Raw genomic sequence first — 17,124 nt, 5'->3', positions numbered from 1 at the left:
TAGCATTTTTTCAATATGTCTTCTCTGAAATGACCATTTTCCAGTTGATACATGACTTTTAAAGGCTTGCCACAGTCACTGGTATAAAACTCATATACTGAAACCAATTTGTTTAGAAAATGAATCTGATTTTGTAATAAAAGTTAAAATTTCAGTCAGAAACTGCAGCCAGAAGAAGGCTATTGCATTACATAAGGGCTTTAATAATATATAAAAGTAAATAGGTAAGAAAAGCTAACTACGAGATGGCTTAATTTCTTATTGATGTTATATTTTCTACTTTTCCAGAATATTATCATGACAACTCTTGCATATTCCTTTTTTTTTTAAGGAAAACTGTGAAAATAAGAAGATGCTCATTATTTTGAGCTCAAATGCTTATGATTCTTTTGGTTCTTATTTAGCTTTCAAAGGATAATCTTGATCCTTTAACAAACACTTGCCTTTAAGAACTGCACTGAAATCCAGCAGGATATATATTAAGTTACAAAAGACTACCTCTTAGTTGTTAGTCTGGATTAGATAGAAAACACATGGCATATTTGAAAATATCAGAAAAAGCTAAACAAAAATTAGGTGCTGGCTAGCGCTTCTGAATGAAAAATGATATTCTTAAAGTTGGCTCCCTTTGTTACCTGTAAAACTATCATCAAACCTCTAGCTTAAGAGCCTGAGTAATCGAGTTAAATTTCGTGTTTGTTGGAATACTGTGTCTTTCCGTGGACACTGACAATATCAGTTTACTACCTATGACACTTTTTATTTAGAACTGGAAGCGATATGCAATCCTTTTAAACCTTGGAGTTTTTCTCTGTCTCAAATAAAATCTTAAAAAAAAAAAGTAAAGTTTGGAGGTTTGGGCACTTAGGTTCTTTTGAGTGTGTTATGTTTAATAAAGCTTGTTCACAACCATGGGCATAGGAAGGTCCTTGCAGTTGACAAGTGAGGGATTTGGAACGCGGTGTGGAATAGCCCCGTGGCACCATGGCCCCTCGGCCCCTCCCGCACAATGAGAACTCGGCAGCTGTGCATGATAAACCTGGTTCCAGCATTAATCTGCTGTGGGACCTTCTACAAATTACTTAATTCCAGCCGTGAGAATAAACACTGACACCAATGCCGTGGCATAGATCTAAGGGAATCAGGCTGTTTGCCCATAAAACTGAAACTCGCTTGGTCTTTCCTTCCTAACATTTGGGACAGGGAGGAATTTGGAATGACCAGGTTGTAGGCCACTGTTCTTTGCTTCCCATTAAAGAGGCACATATAAGCAAGTGACCATGAGTAGGAGGGAGTGGGGCAGCTGGGGTAAGGATGAGCAAAAGGTAAGTGAAATTTGAGAATGAAGGGTAAATCCCTGGAGCGGTGAGGAAGATTTCTCGGTGATTCTAACTCACCTGCTGGTTTCCGATGTGGATGGACCACAACTGCATCACACTCTAGCTATTTGTGTTCTGTTTGAACCTTTCTTTCTCTCCTATTCCTTTCCCTTTGTCTCTCCTGTTCCTTCTTATTTTCCCTTTGGCAACACTGTTTGAAGGGAAGGAGGAAACAATATTCTCCTACTGAATTTTTTATTTCCTCCTTCTGTGTTTAGAGCCAGGCACAATTCTACAGAACCTCTTCAGCCCATTCACAATGGGCCAAAGTAAACGTAAATTAACAAAGTAGTGACAGAGCTGGGACTGGGTGCCAGGTCCTTGAAATGCCAGTCCAGGGCTGTTTCCATACCTTGCACCCGAGTATGATGATAAAAAAACAAAACATGACAAAAAACTTCCAACATTGCACTGACTTTATGTTTTTCATTTGTAAGAATGATATTCTGTTTGTTACTTTATAACCATAGGAATTAGGGCAGGAGGAAGATGTGATTGTATTCCAGCTGGAGCTGGAATTTCATCTATGTAAGGATTATTTGATTTAGACTATGAATGTATGTGCTTTAAAAGTCAGTTTTAAAATGTAGTCACAAATGTGGTTCATCTTTGGCCCTGCTTGGCCAGAAATAAAATACTGTACTACTAGAAATATGCATGCTATATTCAGTAAATAATTAAAAAAAAAGCTGTAGTTAAAGTAAGAGTCATAATCATAACCATAGTTTTTTTTTTTTTTAAAGCCATAATCACTAAAGACCCCCATTCACATTTGTTCATTGGTTAGGTTAAGCAAGCACCAGTATATATATATGGGGGTCTAACATCCACCCTTTTGAGAAGTCACCTGCCTGGAGACTGAGAGTCAGCTAGAGCTTTCCAGGTGACGAGAAGAGTGCCATTTAAACTAGGGAGGATTGTGGAGATGTATGCTACTTAGAGTTGAGCTTGGTTTCCCCTAAGCTAGTAAAACCAAGTGTCTTGAAAGTCAAAATTAATTGGATGTTAGGAAAAAGGATACAAGAAATTGGTGATCCTAATCTGTGAGTCAAGTTGCCAAGTAGCAATTCTCACTAGATTATAGGTAGTCAACTCAGTTTACAAACAGAGCAAAGCAGGGGTACCTGGGGGGCTCAGTCGGTTGAGCATGCAACTCTTTTTTTTAAGATTTTTAAATTTTTAAAAAAAATTTTAAAAGATTTTTATTTATTTATTTATTTGAGAGTGAGAGAGAGCACGAGCTGGAGGTTGGGGAGGGAGAAGCAGGCTCCCCACTGAGCAGGGAGCCTGAGATGCTGGGCTTGATCCCAGAACCATGAGATCAGGACCTGAACTGAAGGCAGAGGCTTAACTGACTGAACCACCCAGGCGCCCAATGTGTTTTTTTTTTATTTTTGAGTAATCTCTACACCCAATGTGGGGCTTGAACTTAAAACCCCGAGATCAAGAGTCCTGTGCTCTGCAGACTGAGCCAGCCAGGCACTCCAGGCATGTGACTCTTGATCTCGGGGTTGTGAGTTCAAGTCCCATGTTGGGTGTAGTGATTACTAAAAAAACAAAACAAAACAAAAAACCCCAGCAAAACCAACAAATGAGAAAACATACTGCATTTTCCTAATTTCATAGTGTGTGATTCCAAACCATCTATAGAAAAAAATTTTAATGATGAATATATTATTTATATATGTATATACAAATGGGTTTTAAGAGACAAAAAAAGCAATTATTTGAGGATTAAGTTGATCATTTGAAGTATAAACTAAGGCCCCATATTTGTTGCAAGATTATAATTTGAGGGAATATGACTTTCTCTTCATTTACTTGAAAGAATAAATAAAAATAGACAATTATAGTTTTTGAGAGTATGCTTAACATTCCATCTAATACGTAAGTTGTCCTTTTAGACCAATAAATTAAATTCAATGACTATTCATCGAATGCCCATAATACTGTATATACAGTTTTATAACATTGGTGTTTTTAAAAATTAATTAATTAATTAATTTTAATTTAAATTAACATAATGTATTATTTGTTTCAGAGGTACAGGTCTGTGATTCATCAGTCTTATACAACACCCAGCACTCACCACAACACATACCCTCCCCAACGTCCATCACCCAGCCACCCCATATCCCCACCCCACCCCCACTCCACAGCCCTCAGATTGTTTCCTGAGATTAAGAGACTCTTATGGTTTGTCTCCCTCTCTGGTTTCATCTTGTTTCATTTTTCCCTCCCTTCCCCTATGATCCTCTGCCTTGTTTCTCAAATTCCTCATATCAGTAAGATCATATGATACTTGTCTTTCTCTGATTTACTTATTTTGCTTAGCATAATACCCTCTAGTTCCATCCATGTCGTTGCAAATGGCAAGATTTCATTTTTTTGATGGCTGCATAATATTCCATGTATATATATATACCACATCTTCTTTATCCATTCATCTGCTGATGGACATCTGGGCTCTTTCCACAGTTTGGCTATTGTGGACATTGCTGCTATAAACATTGGGGTGCACGTGCCCCCTGGGATCACTACATTTTTATCTTTAGGGTAAATACCCAGTAGTACAATTGCTGGGTCGTACGGTAGCTCTATTTTTAACTGTTTGAGGAACCTCCAGACTGTTTTCCAGAGTGGCTGCACCAGCTTGCATTCCCACCAACAGTGTAGGAGGGTTCCCCTTTCTCCACATCCTCGCCAACATCTGTCGTTTCCTGACGTGTTCATTTTAGCCATTCTGACTGGTGTGAGGTGGTATTTCACCATGGTTTTGATTTGGATTTCCCTGATGCCGAGTGATGTTGAGCACTTTTTTATGTGTCTGTTGGCCATTTGGATGTCTTCTTTGCAGAAACGTCTGTTCGTGTCTTCTATATAACATTGGTGCTTTAATTTATTTGATCCTATTCCTCTCATCTGGAAATTAACATGAGGATAATGGAGTTTTATTATTTGCTTTTCTCCTCGACAGTATACAAAACCTAGAAACTAACAGACAGAATATCATTCAGGTTGCTTAAACAAATTTCACTGGCTGCTTTATGTACCATGTCAAAAATTACAATATAATCTTTCACATAGTGTTTTGATTGGAAAACAAAACATTGCTTAACTCTTTAGGATTACATATGTGGATGAATTGCGTGGTGGGGAAGTCGTTGACTTAGGGCATATTTGTTTGTCAGAAAGATTTATGTCCCAAATCCTAGAGGTGTGGCAGTTTGTAATAATCACGGGCAAAACTTGACATCAACTTTGTTCTTTAGATCTTTTTATTAATTCTTTACAAACCCTAAATCAAACATAGAAACAGCTATTGCTATGAACCACGAAAAGGTGTGTCTATTATGTCTACCATATTATCAGCATACAATTCTCTTGTTATTTCCTTTCTTTTCATGTTACTATTCAAAAAGTCATTTATAAAGATGACTCTGCATTAACCTGAAAAAAAGCCTCCTACTAATGTACTCGTAAATATTTTATCGGGAGATAAATATTGAGGAGAACCTGTATTAAATATGACAGTTTTCAACTTCTAAATAGTCAAACTTGGCTTGTAATTCAGATTTTTCTTCTGCACTACACTTGGATGACATGACATCAACTTTGTTCTTTAGATCTTTTTTAAAATTTTTTATTGTTATGTTAATCACCATAAATTACATCATTAGTTTTTGATATAGTGTTCCATGATTCATTGTTTGTGCATAACACCCAGTGCTCCAAGCAGAATGTGCCCTCTTTAATACCCATCACCAGGCTAACCCATCCCCCCAACCCCCCTCCCCTCTAGAACCCTCAGTTTGTTTTTCAGAGTCCATCGTCTCTCATGGTTCGTCTCCCCCTCCGACTTAGATCTTTTTATTAATTCTTTACAAACCCTAAATCAAACATAGAAACAGCTGTTGCTTTGAACCACGAAAAGAGGGTCTTGATCCCAGGACCCTGAGATCAGGACCTGAGCCGAAGGCAGACGCTTAACCGACTGAGCCACCCAGGCGTCTGGACAAAACAGTTTGGAGGCAGGCTGCCTGTGGCATGGGACCCTGCGCCCACACTTGGCTCTCCAAGCTGTCTGTCCTCGTGCGGGGTTACAGCCACACAGGGGAAAGGGCATCTTTCCTGAATTTGCACAAAGCTACCTTAGCCAGTCGGAGGCCCTAAAATATAATTATTTCTCTCCTCTTAAATAGGAAAATACTTTAAAAAAGAAACACCTTTCACAATCCACTTTCCTTCCAGGCCCCACAACCATTTCTCTCCTCTCTTCAAGGAGCTGCTTACACTTCCTGCCTCCAGTTCTCCCTCCCATTCTCCATGGACCCTACTCTGGTCTGGTGTGTGTGCCCCCCTCTCCCCAGAACCGCCCCGGTCAAGGAGCTCTTCCTTCTTCAGTTTGCCATCGGCTTGTCCCCTCAGCAGTGTGTGACACCATTGATCACTCCACTTCTTCCTCCTTAAAAAAAATTTCTTCACGTGGCTTCCAGAGTCTCTGCCCCAGTTTTTCTCTGCCCTAGATGGCTGTGCCTTCTCAATCTCTTTTGTTGGTTCGTCCTCGACTCCTAGAATAGCTCTTTCCCATCTACCCTCAGCCTGAAAGGATCCGGCTAGTTTCGTGGTCGAAATGCCACCTGACCACCGAGTAGTACTCCAAAGTGTAATTTTTAAGCCTGAAGCTCTGCCCTCAACTCTGGAATTGTAGATGCTACTTGGCTCCTCCTCCTGGCTGTCCACTGGGCATTCTAATACTGAACTCTTGTTTCCACCCCTAAACCTGCTCATCTAGAGCTTTCCTCACCTCGGGGAAACAACTCCACTCTTCTAATGCCTGAAGCCAAAACCCCGATGTCTTCCTTGACCTGCTCTTTTTCACTCATACTTCACAGCCCGTCATCAGCAAATCTTGTCAGTTCTACCTTCAAAAGAGATCCAAACTGCAAAATCTGGCCATCGCTCACCACTGCACTTCTGCCAGCTTGATCAAAGCCACCGCCGTCACTCAGCGGGATTATGGCACCAGCCTCCCAACTGGCATCCTGGTTCCCAAAGTGACCTCCTGTTCCCAAGTGATCACAAAACCTTCCAGTGTCTCTCCTTTGCAGTCAGAGTAAAAGCCAAAGTGGTTAGGGTTTACAGAGCCCTCCACAAACTGCTGACACCCCACACAAGTACACACTCACAAACACATAAAGATGCGTGGACACACACACAGACCCACAATGACACATGAACACACCGACAAGCACACACAGAGACACTCAGATACACACGTGGGCATACAGGTGCACACACACAGACCCCGTTCTCTGACCCCATCTCCCACGACGCTCCCCTTCACCCTCTCTGCTGCAGCCACACCGGCCCCTCCAGTGTTGCTCAGACAAGGCAGATGGGCTCCCCGCTCCGGGAATGCGCTGCAGAAACCTAGCCACATGGCTAGCTCCCTCTTTCCTTCAGGTCTCTCCCCAAAAGTCATCTTCTCAGGGAGGCCTCCTCTGGCCACATAACTAAAATTTAAAAGCCAACCTCCCCCCAACACACACTTGGTAGAACACCCCCACACCCACTGACTTAATTTCTTTCTCCTTAGCACATATCGTCTGATAAACTAACCATTTCTCTTACCTTACTCTTGTCTCCTCCAGTGGAATGTCAGCTATATTTGGGTGGAGATTTTGTCCACTTCGTTCACCATATCTACAACATGGGAACGGATGTCTGGAACGTAATAGCCCCCCAATAAGTGCATTTTGAATTGTTTCAGTGAATGAGTAATGCTGTGCTTAATGTGAAAGCAAAAACCTGAACCATATGAGCCATTTGAGGATCTCATGGCAACGAATCCTCAGCTCTTACACTGGCTTCCCCAGGCTCTTCGAATCCCCGTATGTCAAACCGACCGCCTGGCTGTAGCTTTTTCAGGCCACTATTCCCATAACAATTGTTCGTTCCTCCCAGGTTTCAGGGATGTTCAGCAGTCTCTGACTGCCTCTGCTTTCTCAATCATTCCTCAAATGCACCTCCCACAAGGTCTGTGACAGCTGGGGATGCCCTCCAGGATATGGGAGAGGAAATGGAACACAAAGGTCAATGGGCAGGAAAACTTGCATTTTGGGCACATCTAGCAAATAAAACATAATGTTTGGTGATGAGGTGATTGTGGTTACAAGTTTGTTTTCCGAAACTTGGACAATCAACTCTAAAAGAAAAAAATAAAGAGGAAATTGATCGTGCTGACATGACATGAATGCTTAATTCCATCATTGTTTTCCACCTTTTCCTCATCTCCCCAAACGTGAACTATTGCTTTTTAGATACATTAATTCTCCAACGCTCTATATCTATATATCTGAGAGAAAGAGAGGGCTAAAACAACCCAGGGAGGCAGAAATCAGTCAATGGTCCTGCCTCTCTCTCCTCATTCCACACATACATACAAGCTCATCTGAAAAGTCCTCTTCATCACCTCCTACTCTTAATCACTTTCACTCCCAATCAATGTTTTTTTTTTTTTTTTTAAGATTTTAGTTATTTATTTGACAGAGAGAGAGACAGAGAGAGCAGGAACACAAGCAGGGGGAGTGGGAGAGGGAGAAGCAGGCTTCCCGCGGAGCAGGGAGCCTGATGCGGGACTCGATCCCAGGACCCTGGGACCATGACCTGAGCCGAAGGCAGACGCTTAACGACTGAGCCACCCAGGCGCCCCCAATCAATGTTTTAAAGAGAAAGCATCCGAGGCGCCTGGATGGCTCAGTCAGTTGAGCGTCTGACTCCTGATTTCAGCTCAGGTCATGATCTCTGAGTTGTGGGGTTGAGCCCCACGTTATGGGGGGCTTTACGCTCAGCAAGAAGTCTGCTTGAGATTCTTACCCTCTGCCCTTCCCCCCCACTTGCAGCGTGCGTGTGCGCGTGCTCTCTCTTTCTGAAATAAATAAATCTTTGAAAAAAGTAAAGAGAAAACATCTTCGTTACTACATGTCACTCTTCTTTCCCTTTTACTTCCATGTCTCTACTTCTCTGATACATACACATCTGCCTCCCTGATATCTCAGTGCAATATTCCAAACTTCTCTCTTCCCACACCCCTGTTTTTCTCTCATAATCAGATAAGAGGAGGTAATGTCTGGAACTTTTTTTTTTTTTAAATATGGAACGCTTCAAGAATTTGTGTGTCATCCTTATGCAGGGGCCAGTGCTAATCTTCTCTGTATCCTTCCAATTTTAGTATCTGTGCCGCTGAAGTGAGCACTTGAGTTTTATTTAAGCAACTCTACACCCAACATGGGGCTTGAACTTATGACCCTGAGATCAAGAGCCGCATGCTCTTCCGACTGAGCCAGGCAGCCGTCTCTGGAACGTTTCAGTATTTGTATTTTTTTATCTTTAAAAACATATCTTTAAGTGCCCTCAGAATTGGAATGACTAGGATATCACTTAAATATAGTAAGAACGTGAACTTTGGAGATAAAGAAACTTGGGTTTTAAAGTGATAATAATTATATAGTCAGATGGAATAAGTATTGCGAGGATATGAAAAAACAAGATCCATCCCTCCCTGCTGTGGGCATGTCGTGGGATATAGCTTTTCCAGAAACAACTCAGAAGTACCTAGTGAAAAATGGAAAGCAAAAAACTTTGCGTTTTACATCTGAATGGGACCCTTTCCTTTGTTTTATCGTAGCTCACTCTTTAGCTAATATGGGTCAAAACTTCATCAGAAAACAAAATAAACGTAAGAGAGACAGTCCATAGCAAGGTAAATACCATACACCACAGAAGACCCCCAATTCAGGATAGTAAGGGAAAACGGTGGGTGCTCATTAAATTCTAACTGGCTGAGAGCATAGTACAGGACTCAAAGCATGGAAAAGACAGAACTAACAGAGTACTCTAATGAATTTTTTATAATGTGTGTGTGTACGTACATATATATACAGACATATGCATGTACATTTCTTCATCTACACACAAACACAAATGCATTTAAAAAATAATATTTTATTTATTTATTTGAAAGAGAGACAGCAAGAGCGAGAGACGAAATGCAAGCGGGGGAGTGGGAGAGGGAGAAGCAGACTCCCAGCTGAGCAGGGAGCCCGATGCGGGGCTCGATCCCAGGACCCTGGGATCGCGACCTGAGCCGAAGGCAGATGCTTAACGACTGAGCCACCCAGGCGCCCCAAACACAAATCCATTTTAAGAAAAGTGTTCCAGACACTTCAATGAATCAGCATTGCCCGGGACATTGTTTGTTATTTTTAAGTGAAATTTTTTTTAAAGATTTTTATTTACTTCAGAGAGAGAGAGAACACAAGCTAGGGAGACAGGCAGAGGGAGAGGGAGAAGCAGACTCCCCGCTGAGCAGGGAGCCGGATGAGGCTTCATCCCAGGACCCTGGGATCAAGACCTGAGCCAAAGGCAGACATTTAAACAACTGAGCCACCCAGGCGTCCCCCATTGAAACATTCTGATACAGTACAGCCTCAGAGGATACTAAATGCCAAAATAAAAACACTGTTTCCTCATAATTTGCAGAAAAATTATATATTTATACATATATACACACAAGTATATGATTAATGATGCAATGATGAGCACGAGTGTTCATTCTCATAATACTATCACTCTGTAGCTTTCATGCTATGGAGATTATAAATATCATAGAATTAGTGTAGAGCATTAAGATAAACAGTCTTAGGGAAAAGGGAAGGAAAAAGAACACAGATATGCTATTTTACTCTCTTAGTATCGGCATTAATGTCTTCTCTAACATGGTGTAACATTATTTGGCTCCTGGGTAGTTGTTTTTTTAGTTAATACTATATTTATCAGGACTTCAGTTTCTTCCCACCTGATTAGCAGCACCCACCTCACTGGAATCTAGGAAGGAGCTAATGTATACTGAAACCAAATTTGATGCCTAGAAAATCCTTGAGTTGTTAAGAGGCACACCTGTGTTGTTTGGCAGGTGAGTTGAATCTCAAGAATTTCTGCAAATTTCCTGTTTAGTCAGCTAAACTGGTTTCACTCCTATTGAACAACCCTGGGGGGGTCCTCTATTTTTTCTTAATAACCATAATAATGCCAAAGAAATAACTTCCAATGCTAATCTCAGTGATTTAGGTCTCAAAAGTGGAAAGGTTCAGAATATATTTCAGGACGTTAGCTGCCTCCATGTCAAATTTATTAATTTATAGATAAATTAGCATTTTCATATTGGAAAAAATCTAGTTTTTTTGTAAAGACCAGATTATTGTTAATTAAGATGTTACTTTGAATAATTTGGAGACGTAACTTTCTAGCTGTATTCACCTTATATTCAAATTAAGGGTAGATTGTCCCGAATAATTAAGTAAAAATTTCAGTGAACTGAATCCTAAAGAAAATAAGGAAACATTTATCAGTGGAAAGGTACTCTGTAAATGGGTTTGCAGATTAACTGCAAAGGTTATTTGGGACTCTATAATCTTAAAGTGAAACAGGCCATTTATTTAGAGATTTTAAAAAATCTCTATTCAGTCTGTTTTCATTTTCTAGATATTCTTATGTTGAATTACGTTTTTGTCTGTACTATGTACTATGTTCAGGTTTCTTCTGACTAAACAGGTTTTGAAATGCTTGCGACAGAAGACATTTTAAAATAAATGCTTGATTCATTACATAATATTCTTTAGGTACTAAAGGAAGTTAACGTTTTCATCTTTTGGTCAGGCATTTGTGGGCTCTAAAATAGAACTTTTTGGCAATTATGCCGTAGGTGCCAGGGAAGAAAAAGAAAAGAGTTTAGGTTGTCCAACCTCATACAACGGACAAAGGATAAAAGTAAAAGAAATGAATCAAATCCACAGGCGTGACGACCCTAGTCTGTTTCAGCGGGCAAAGGAGCTAATAGTGCTGTCATCCAGCTCTTAATTTATGGATCCCTTAAGGTATTTTCAACCCCTTTGAAGTTGAAATTGTGGGCTATAGTCTCTACAGTAAAAGAATATTTCTTTTTTCAAAGTTTTCAACCAAGAGATTAATAATCTTTCTCTCTATAATGCACACCATCTGCTTTACTAAACAAACACTTTATATGCATATATATATGCATCTCAGAGTCAGAGCTGTGGTTCCCAGCCAGATTATACATTAGAAGCTTTGGAAAACTCACTCCCAGAGCTACCCCTAGAGATTCTGGGCTTAAATGATCTGGTGATGCAGCAGAGAGAGAGAAAGTCTTTCTTGGAGTTCTAAGTTGGAATTCCGAATTTATTTCCTCTGGAAACTATGTTGCAATGGTGATCTGGGTTTATGGATTTTTTTTTAAGATTTATTTATTTATTTTAGAGAGAGACAGAGAGAGTGAGCCCACATGAGCAAGGGGAGGGGCAGAGGGAGAGAGAGAATCCACAAGCAGACTCTCCGCTGCGCATCAAGCCTGCACAGGGGCTCGATCCCAGGACCCTGGGATCATGACCTGAGCGGAAATCAAGAGTCAGCCACTCAACTGACTGAGCCACCCAGGCACCCCTGGGTTTATGGATTTTTTTTTTTTAAGTACAATAGGGAAAGCTACATAATCTGTTAAATAAACATTCAGGGGCTGGTCTAAAACACCAAACCATTCTTCATAGTTCTTTCTTTAAAACAAACAATGAGTTTTTGGTTCCAAACAATGAAATTTATAACCAACCTATTGAAAAATTAGAAACTGCTTGAGTCTTCAGAGTCACAATACTATACTTTTTATGTGTCAAAAGTGACTCAGGGTTTTGTCTGGGAAAAAAAAAAAGAAAAAGAAAGAATCAATAAATCTAGTGAGTACCTACCAGGAGGAAGACACAAAGAGACTCTCAAACAAGGCTCGAAATAAAGTACAAAACCAAAATTTGTGCAATTTTGAATTTTAGGAAACTCCATAGGGAATGTCCTGGTTCATGACTTTTTGTGTTTTCTGAATAGTAAACTGCTTTAGAAATAGGCATATCAGTCAGAAAAGAATATGGCAGAGAAATAATAGTGGAAATACGCTGGAGGGCAAGAAATGAGATGATAAAAGCTTGTTAAAAAGGCAAATCGTACAAAAGAATAGTGGATACTTTGTAGTCAATAGTCAAAGGTGATCAATTTGAATGGCAGCAAAGATGAGAAAGATGAGGGGTGCCAGGTGCTTCCCAAACTGTTTTTAACCTTGACACACCAGGATAAGGTGGGACCAAGAGCAGTATAGAAATGGAACCCATATGCACACAATCTTCACCCTTATTCCCATTCCTATGAAGCATGACATGACCATGCACACACAACACAGTTCCCTGGGCTGTTGCATGGCTCAAGAGTAGGACTTACCCTGTGTTGTCTCAGCACAGATGACAGCATTTGGGTGGAAGAAAAAGAGACAGGTTTGGGGCGCCTGGGTGGCTCAGACAGTTAAGCATCTGCCTTCCACTTGGGTCATGATCCTGGGGTCCTTGGATTGAGCACTGCATCAGGCTCCCTGCTCAGCAGGGGTCTGCCTCTCCTTCTCCCTCTGTGCTCTGTCTCTGAAGTAAATAAAAATCTTAAAAAAAAAGAGAGAGAGATAGGTTTGAGTTCATTATACAGAAAAACTTTCTAAAAGGCTGTCAACACAATACAAAACCAAACCAGAACACATGCACTGAACCTCATGGGGCCGAAGTTTTAGCATGAACCGAATCTCAAGAATATCTCAAGAAAGGGGTGCCTGGGTGGCTCCATCATTAAGCGTCTTCCTTCGGCTCAGGTCATGATCCCAGGACTCTGGGATTGAGCCCCGCATCGGGCTCCCTGCTCAGAGGGAAGCCTGCTTCTCCCTCTGCCTCTGTCCCTGCTTATGTTCCCTCTCACTGTCTCTCTGTCAAATAAATAAATAAAAATAAAATCTTAAAAAAAAAATCTCAAGAAATAGAATCATTGGGCCGAGTGTGGAGTGTGTCCTAATGGTCTCAAATGGTCCTTCCAAATGTAAATTTTGATGATTCTATAATCCAGCCTCCTCTTTTCTTCACAGACATCTAATCACTTCCGATTTCATTCTGCACCCATTGGTTAAAACAAAAAGTGACAAGAGCACACTTATCGTGATGAGCACTGAGCAATGTATAGAATTGTTGAATTCTATATTGTATACCTGAAACTAATATTAACACTATATGTTAATTACACTGGAATTAAAATAAAAATATATAGATATTAGAAAAAAAGTGGCAAAGAGGAATTGAGAAACTCTTCACAATGAGTGAAAGTGTGAAACACAGGGGTAGCAACTAGCTTTATTGTAGAGGACTGATTTATAGGTTTTAGACCTTTGGTTACTTTTGGCAAGAAGTGAATCCTGAAAGCTCATACCAAGAACTGCAAGAACTTTAAATGGACAAATAATAACCCCACAGTAAAGCCAATGTCTTTGTTCTGTCATTTATGCCCAGATTTGTGACCTCAGAAACTGAAAGGACACCTTGATCTTTATGCTTAACTCGAGACAGCAATGAAGAAATGAATGAGTTTATTCTTCATTTAGGTGCAAAAGGTGGTAGTCCTAAAAAAAAGTAGAACAAGATGTGGAACAGTTTCCACTGTGATAGAGCCATCAGCTGATAGAATAGACTCACAGAACTGGGAGCCTGACGGGACCATACAGGCAAAATGTCTTAAATGCACGTCCTCCGCTTAGTGCATTAGCACAAGCTATGTGGCTGGAACATTCAAGATCGAAATTGCAGCGAAGGCTCCGATGGAGCTTGTGCTCTGCATATGCTGATGTCTTGAATTTAGGCCCGTGCCACACACCTCTTTACAATGACTCTCTGCATATCACGGGGCCAAAAAGAACTGCAGGATTTTAGGGCAAGGCCGATTTTAAGCCCAGAACTGCAGTCATCCCTCCGTGACAGACTGAACAGGGTCACGCAAACGAGCATAGCATGAAAACCTTTAGAGTTCAGGCCGTGTCCTTTCGGAGCTCACAAAAGGCTTTTTCTTTTTTAAGATTTTATTTATTTATTTGACACAGAGGGAGAGAACACAAGCAGTGGGAGGGGAAGAGGGAGAAGCAGGCTCCCCGCTGAGCAGGAAGCCCGATTTGGGGCTGGATCCCAGGATCCTGGGATCATGACCTGAGCCGAAGGCAGATGCTTAGCAACTGAGCCACCCAGGCGCCGCACAAAAGGCTTTTTCTGCTCTGTTTTTACACTCTAGAAACCAAGCTATTTGCCAGGGGTAGGGCTAGGGAGGTGGAGGGGTGACGGTGGGGGCGGGACGTAGCAGATTGTCCACGTCCTGCTGCCAGTCTGTCCAACAGGATAGCAGCTCTCCACGGTCCCGGCCCTGAGATACGGGGGCTGGGGGCGAGGGGCACGCAGGCCACATTTCCCCCGACCGCGGGCGCCGGGCCAGCCGTTTGGAGAGAACCCGGGCAGCGAGCCTAAGAGCTCCCCGCCAGCCCTCTCGGCCCAGGAGGGAGCGTCCTGGACTCGGGCCCGTGCGCGCCCCCTAGCGCCGGTCCGCGGACGGGGCGGGGCGGGGGCGGGGCGGGGGCGGAGCCCCGGGTCGGGGAGCGCGGGGTGGGGGGGGGTCGTGGCACCGAGTGGAAGCGAGAGCGCGAGCGCGAGCGCGAGCGCGGCTGTAGCCGGCGGCATGGCGAGCACGGCCTCGGAGATCATCGCCTTCATGGTTTCCATCTCCGGCTGGGTGCTGGTGTCCTCCACGCTGCCCACCGACTACTGGAAGGTGTCCACCATCGACGGCACGGTCATCACCACCGCCACCTATTGGGCCAACCTGTGGAAGACGTGCGTTACCGACTCCACGGGAGTCTCCAACTGCAAGGACTTCCCCTCCATGCTGGCGCTGGACGGTCTGCATCCCCTCGGCCCCTGCCCCCAGCCCTCGCTCCTGCCCGGCCAGGCGGGGTGCCCTCTTGGCCCCGTGACCGCCCCCCCCCCCGGCGGGACTCCCGGGCCAGACCCCTCCGAGCCTGAGGGAGCCACGGAGAGCCCCCATGCCCGTCGTCGCCGTGCCCGGACGCGTGTCCGTCGGGGGCGCCTGCCTGAGCCCGGCACCCCGGGGCGGGAGAGGGGGACACATCTGGGTGGGGTGGGCGACTCAGGCGTCGGGGGGCGGCGGAGGGAAGCACCTTCGCAGTTCTGAGAGTCGAGGACATGATTGCGGGATCCCCATCTCTCGGGGACCGTTAGGCCACCGAGTCACGCTTGTCTCCTTCACCCAGCACTCCCCGAATGAGCTGGGTCCTGATTAAAGTGGTATCATCGGCTTGTCAAAGCCGAATTTGCTTGTCCTCAACTCCCTTTAACCATTTTGTTAGTTGTTTTAAAAATAGGCAAGGGAAAAAGTGACATATTGCAGGGAGTGTCATCCCATTCCCACCTCCCCCCACCCCCCACCCAAGGGGAAAAAAAAACAAAACAACCCCACGCTTCAACAAATGTGTCCTCCTGGGCTTTAATGCTTCCTCCAAGTTTTATGCAAATAAATAGCCCTTGCCTATGCTGCAGTGGGTAGAGAATGTGGCTAGCAAGAATCTTGTGCCGGAGACTGCCAAGGCCTGTGTCCCTGCCTCCCTCATCTGCTCTCCGGGTCTCCTGTTGTTCTTTTGTAGATTGCTTTCTGCTTTGTTCTTTTTAGTTGGGTTCTATGGTGAATTGCATTAGAGCGACAGGTGGATGGTCACGTAGAAAACTGGCTCTGTGTTAGTTTCAAGAGAACAGTAGATGTCAACCCAGTTACAATGACTGCTCAAGTTCTAGGCTCATTTCTTCCGGATTTTATAGCACATGACTAAATAGATCCCGGGGTAATGTTAAGGATACTCATTTGCCTTATCTCTAGTTTTGAGGTGTTTTCTTTCCTTCTTTTTTAAAAAAAATTTTGTTATTCCACTGCAGGTTTTTATTTGCATAGCTGATTCAATAAAAGACAAGAATTAATTCCCTTAAGATGGTGCTAGCCATGAAAAGCAAACTGTTGCTCAATGTGGTATTTGATAGGACCTCCATATAAACAGGAATATGTGCCTGGTTTTAGATGGGTGACACCCAGGTCTTCGTCCTGTTGTGTAAAAGAAGTAGCTGGGACACTGTTGATCCCTTAGAATTACTGTTGAATTTCCTGTGGTCTGTAGAGCACACATTCAGGTAGATGCTCTGAACAGGCAGGCTCTTGTTTCTGTGGTTTACATTCAGGAACGTGGGATTGATGATTACTGTCCTAAGTGCATTCTTCTGCTGTTAACTGTATTGTTACCTGAGATAGTGTGCCAGGTACGTCGGCTTCCTTCTATAAGACAGCTGGGGGACGAAAGAGAGGAGTGAGAAATAAATGCTCTGTGAAGAGTGATGGGGTGCAGAATGGCGAAGTTGTCACATTATGTATCCGAGGTGAGACTGAAGTTGGCAGGGAGACTTGGGGGAAGGTCAGGTAGTGAGGAGGGAGGGGGGCATAGCCCTCAATTATGAGGCTTTGGAGAGAGTTGAGGATGGAGAAAAGGAAGGAGTGACATTTATGTACAACCCAACTTGCAAAATGGCCTTTCATGTGTGCTCATATGTCTAGAAAATGACTTTAAAAAACACAAATGACTTCATACTCCCTATTGTTCTACAATGTTCTAAAAGTAAAAACATATCTTTCCAAGCCAAGACATATAGAAGTAACTCTTTTTAACAACTGCATAGTATTCGTAAGTCTGGACAAACTGGTTTGTTGAACCACTTTC

General features: G+C 42.9%; 1 protein-coding gene and 1 non-coding gene across 6 annotated transcripts in view; one reads left to right on the top strand and one right to left on the bottom strand.

The window, feature by feature from the left end:
* The window catches only part of CLDN10 (claudin 10), a 121,441-nt gene that overhangs the window by 69,762 nt on the left and 34,555 nt on the right, over positions 1-17,124 (top strand). For 3 of the 5 annotated variants that reach the window (XM_027589918.2, XM_027589919.2, XM_027589915.2), the window contains exon 1: positions 14,962-15,246. The exons of the other annotated variants lie outside the window; for them this stretch is intronic. In XM_027589918.2, coding sequence (XP_027445719.1) covers positions 15,027-15,246 — 220 coding nt within the window. In that variant the 5' untranslated portion in view covers positions 14,962-15,026. Of the gene's footprint in view, positions 1-14,961; positions 15,247-17,124 lie in introns of those variants that run through there. 5 annotated transcript variants of the gene reach the window in all.
* On the bottom strand, positions 8,530-8,637 carry LOC113921100. Its single transcript, XR_003519508.1, has one exon. It is a non-coding gene; the product is annotated as a U6 spliceosomal RNA (small nuclear RNA).

This window comes from Zalophus californianus, chromosome 3, assembly GCF_009762305.2.
Source record: "Zalophus californianus isolate mZalCal1 chromosome 3, mZalCal1.pri.v2, whole genome shotgun sequence".
Taxonomy (NCBI): Eukaryota; Metazoa; Chordata; class Mammalia; order Carnivora; family Otariidae; genus Zalophus; species Zalophus californianus.
The sequence above is the reverse complement of the archived record's forward strand: the minus strand, read 5'-3'. Positions and strand labels throughout refer to the sequence as shown.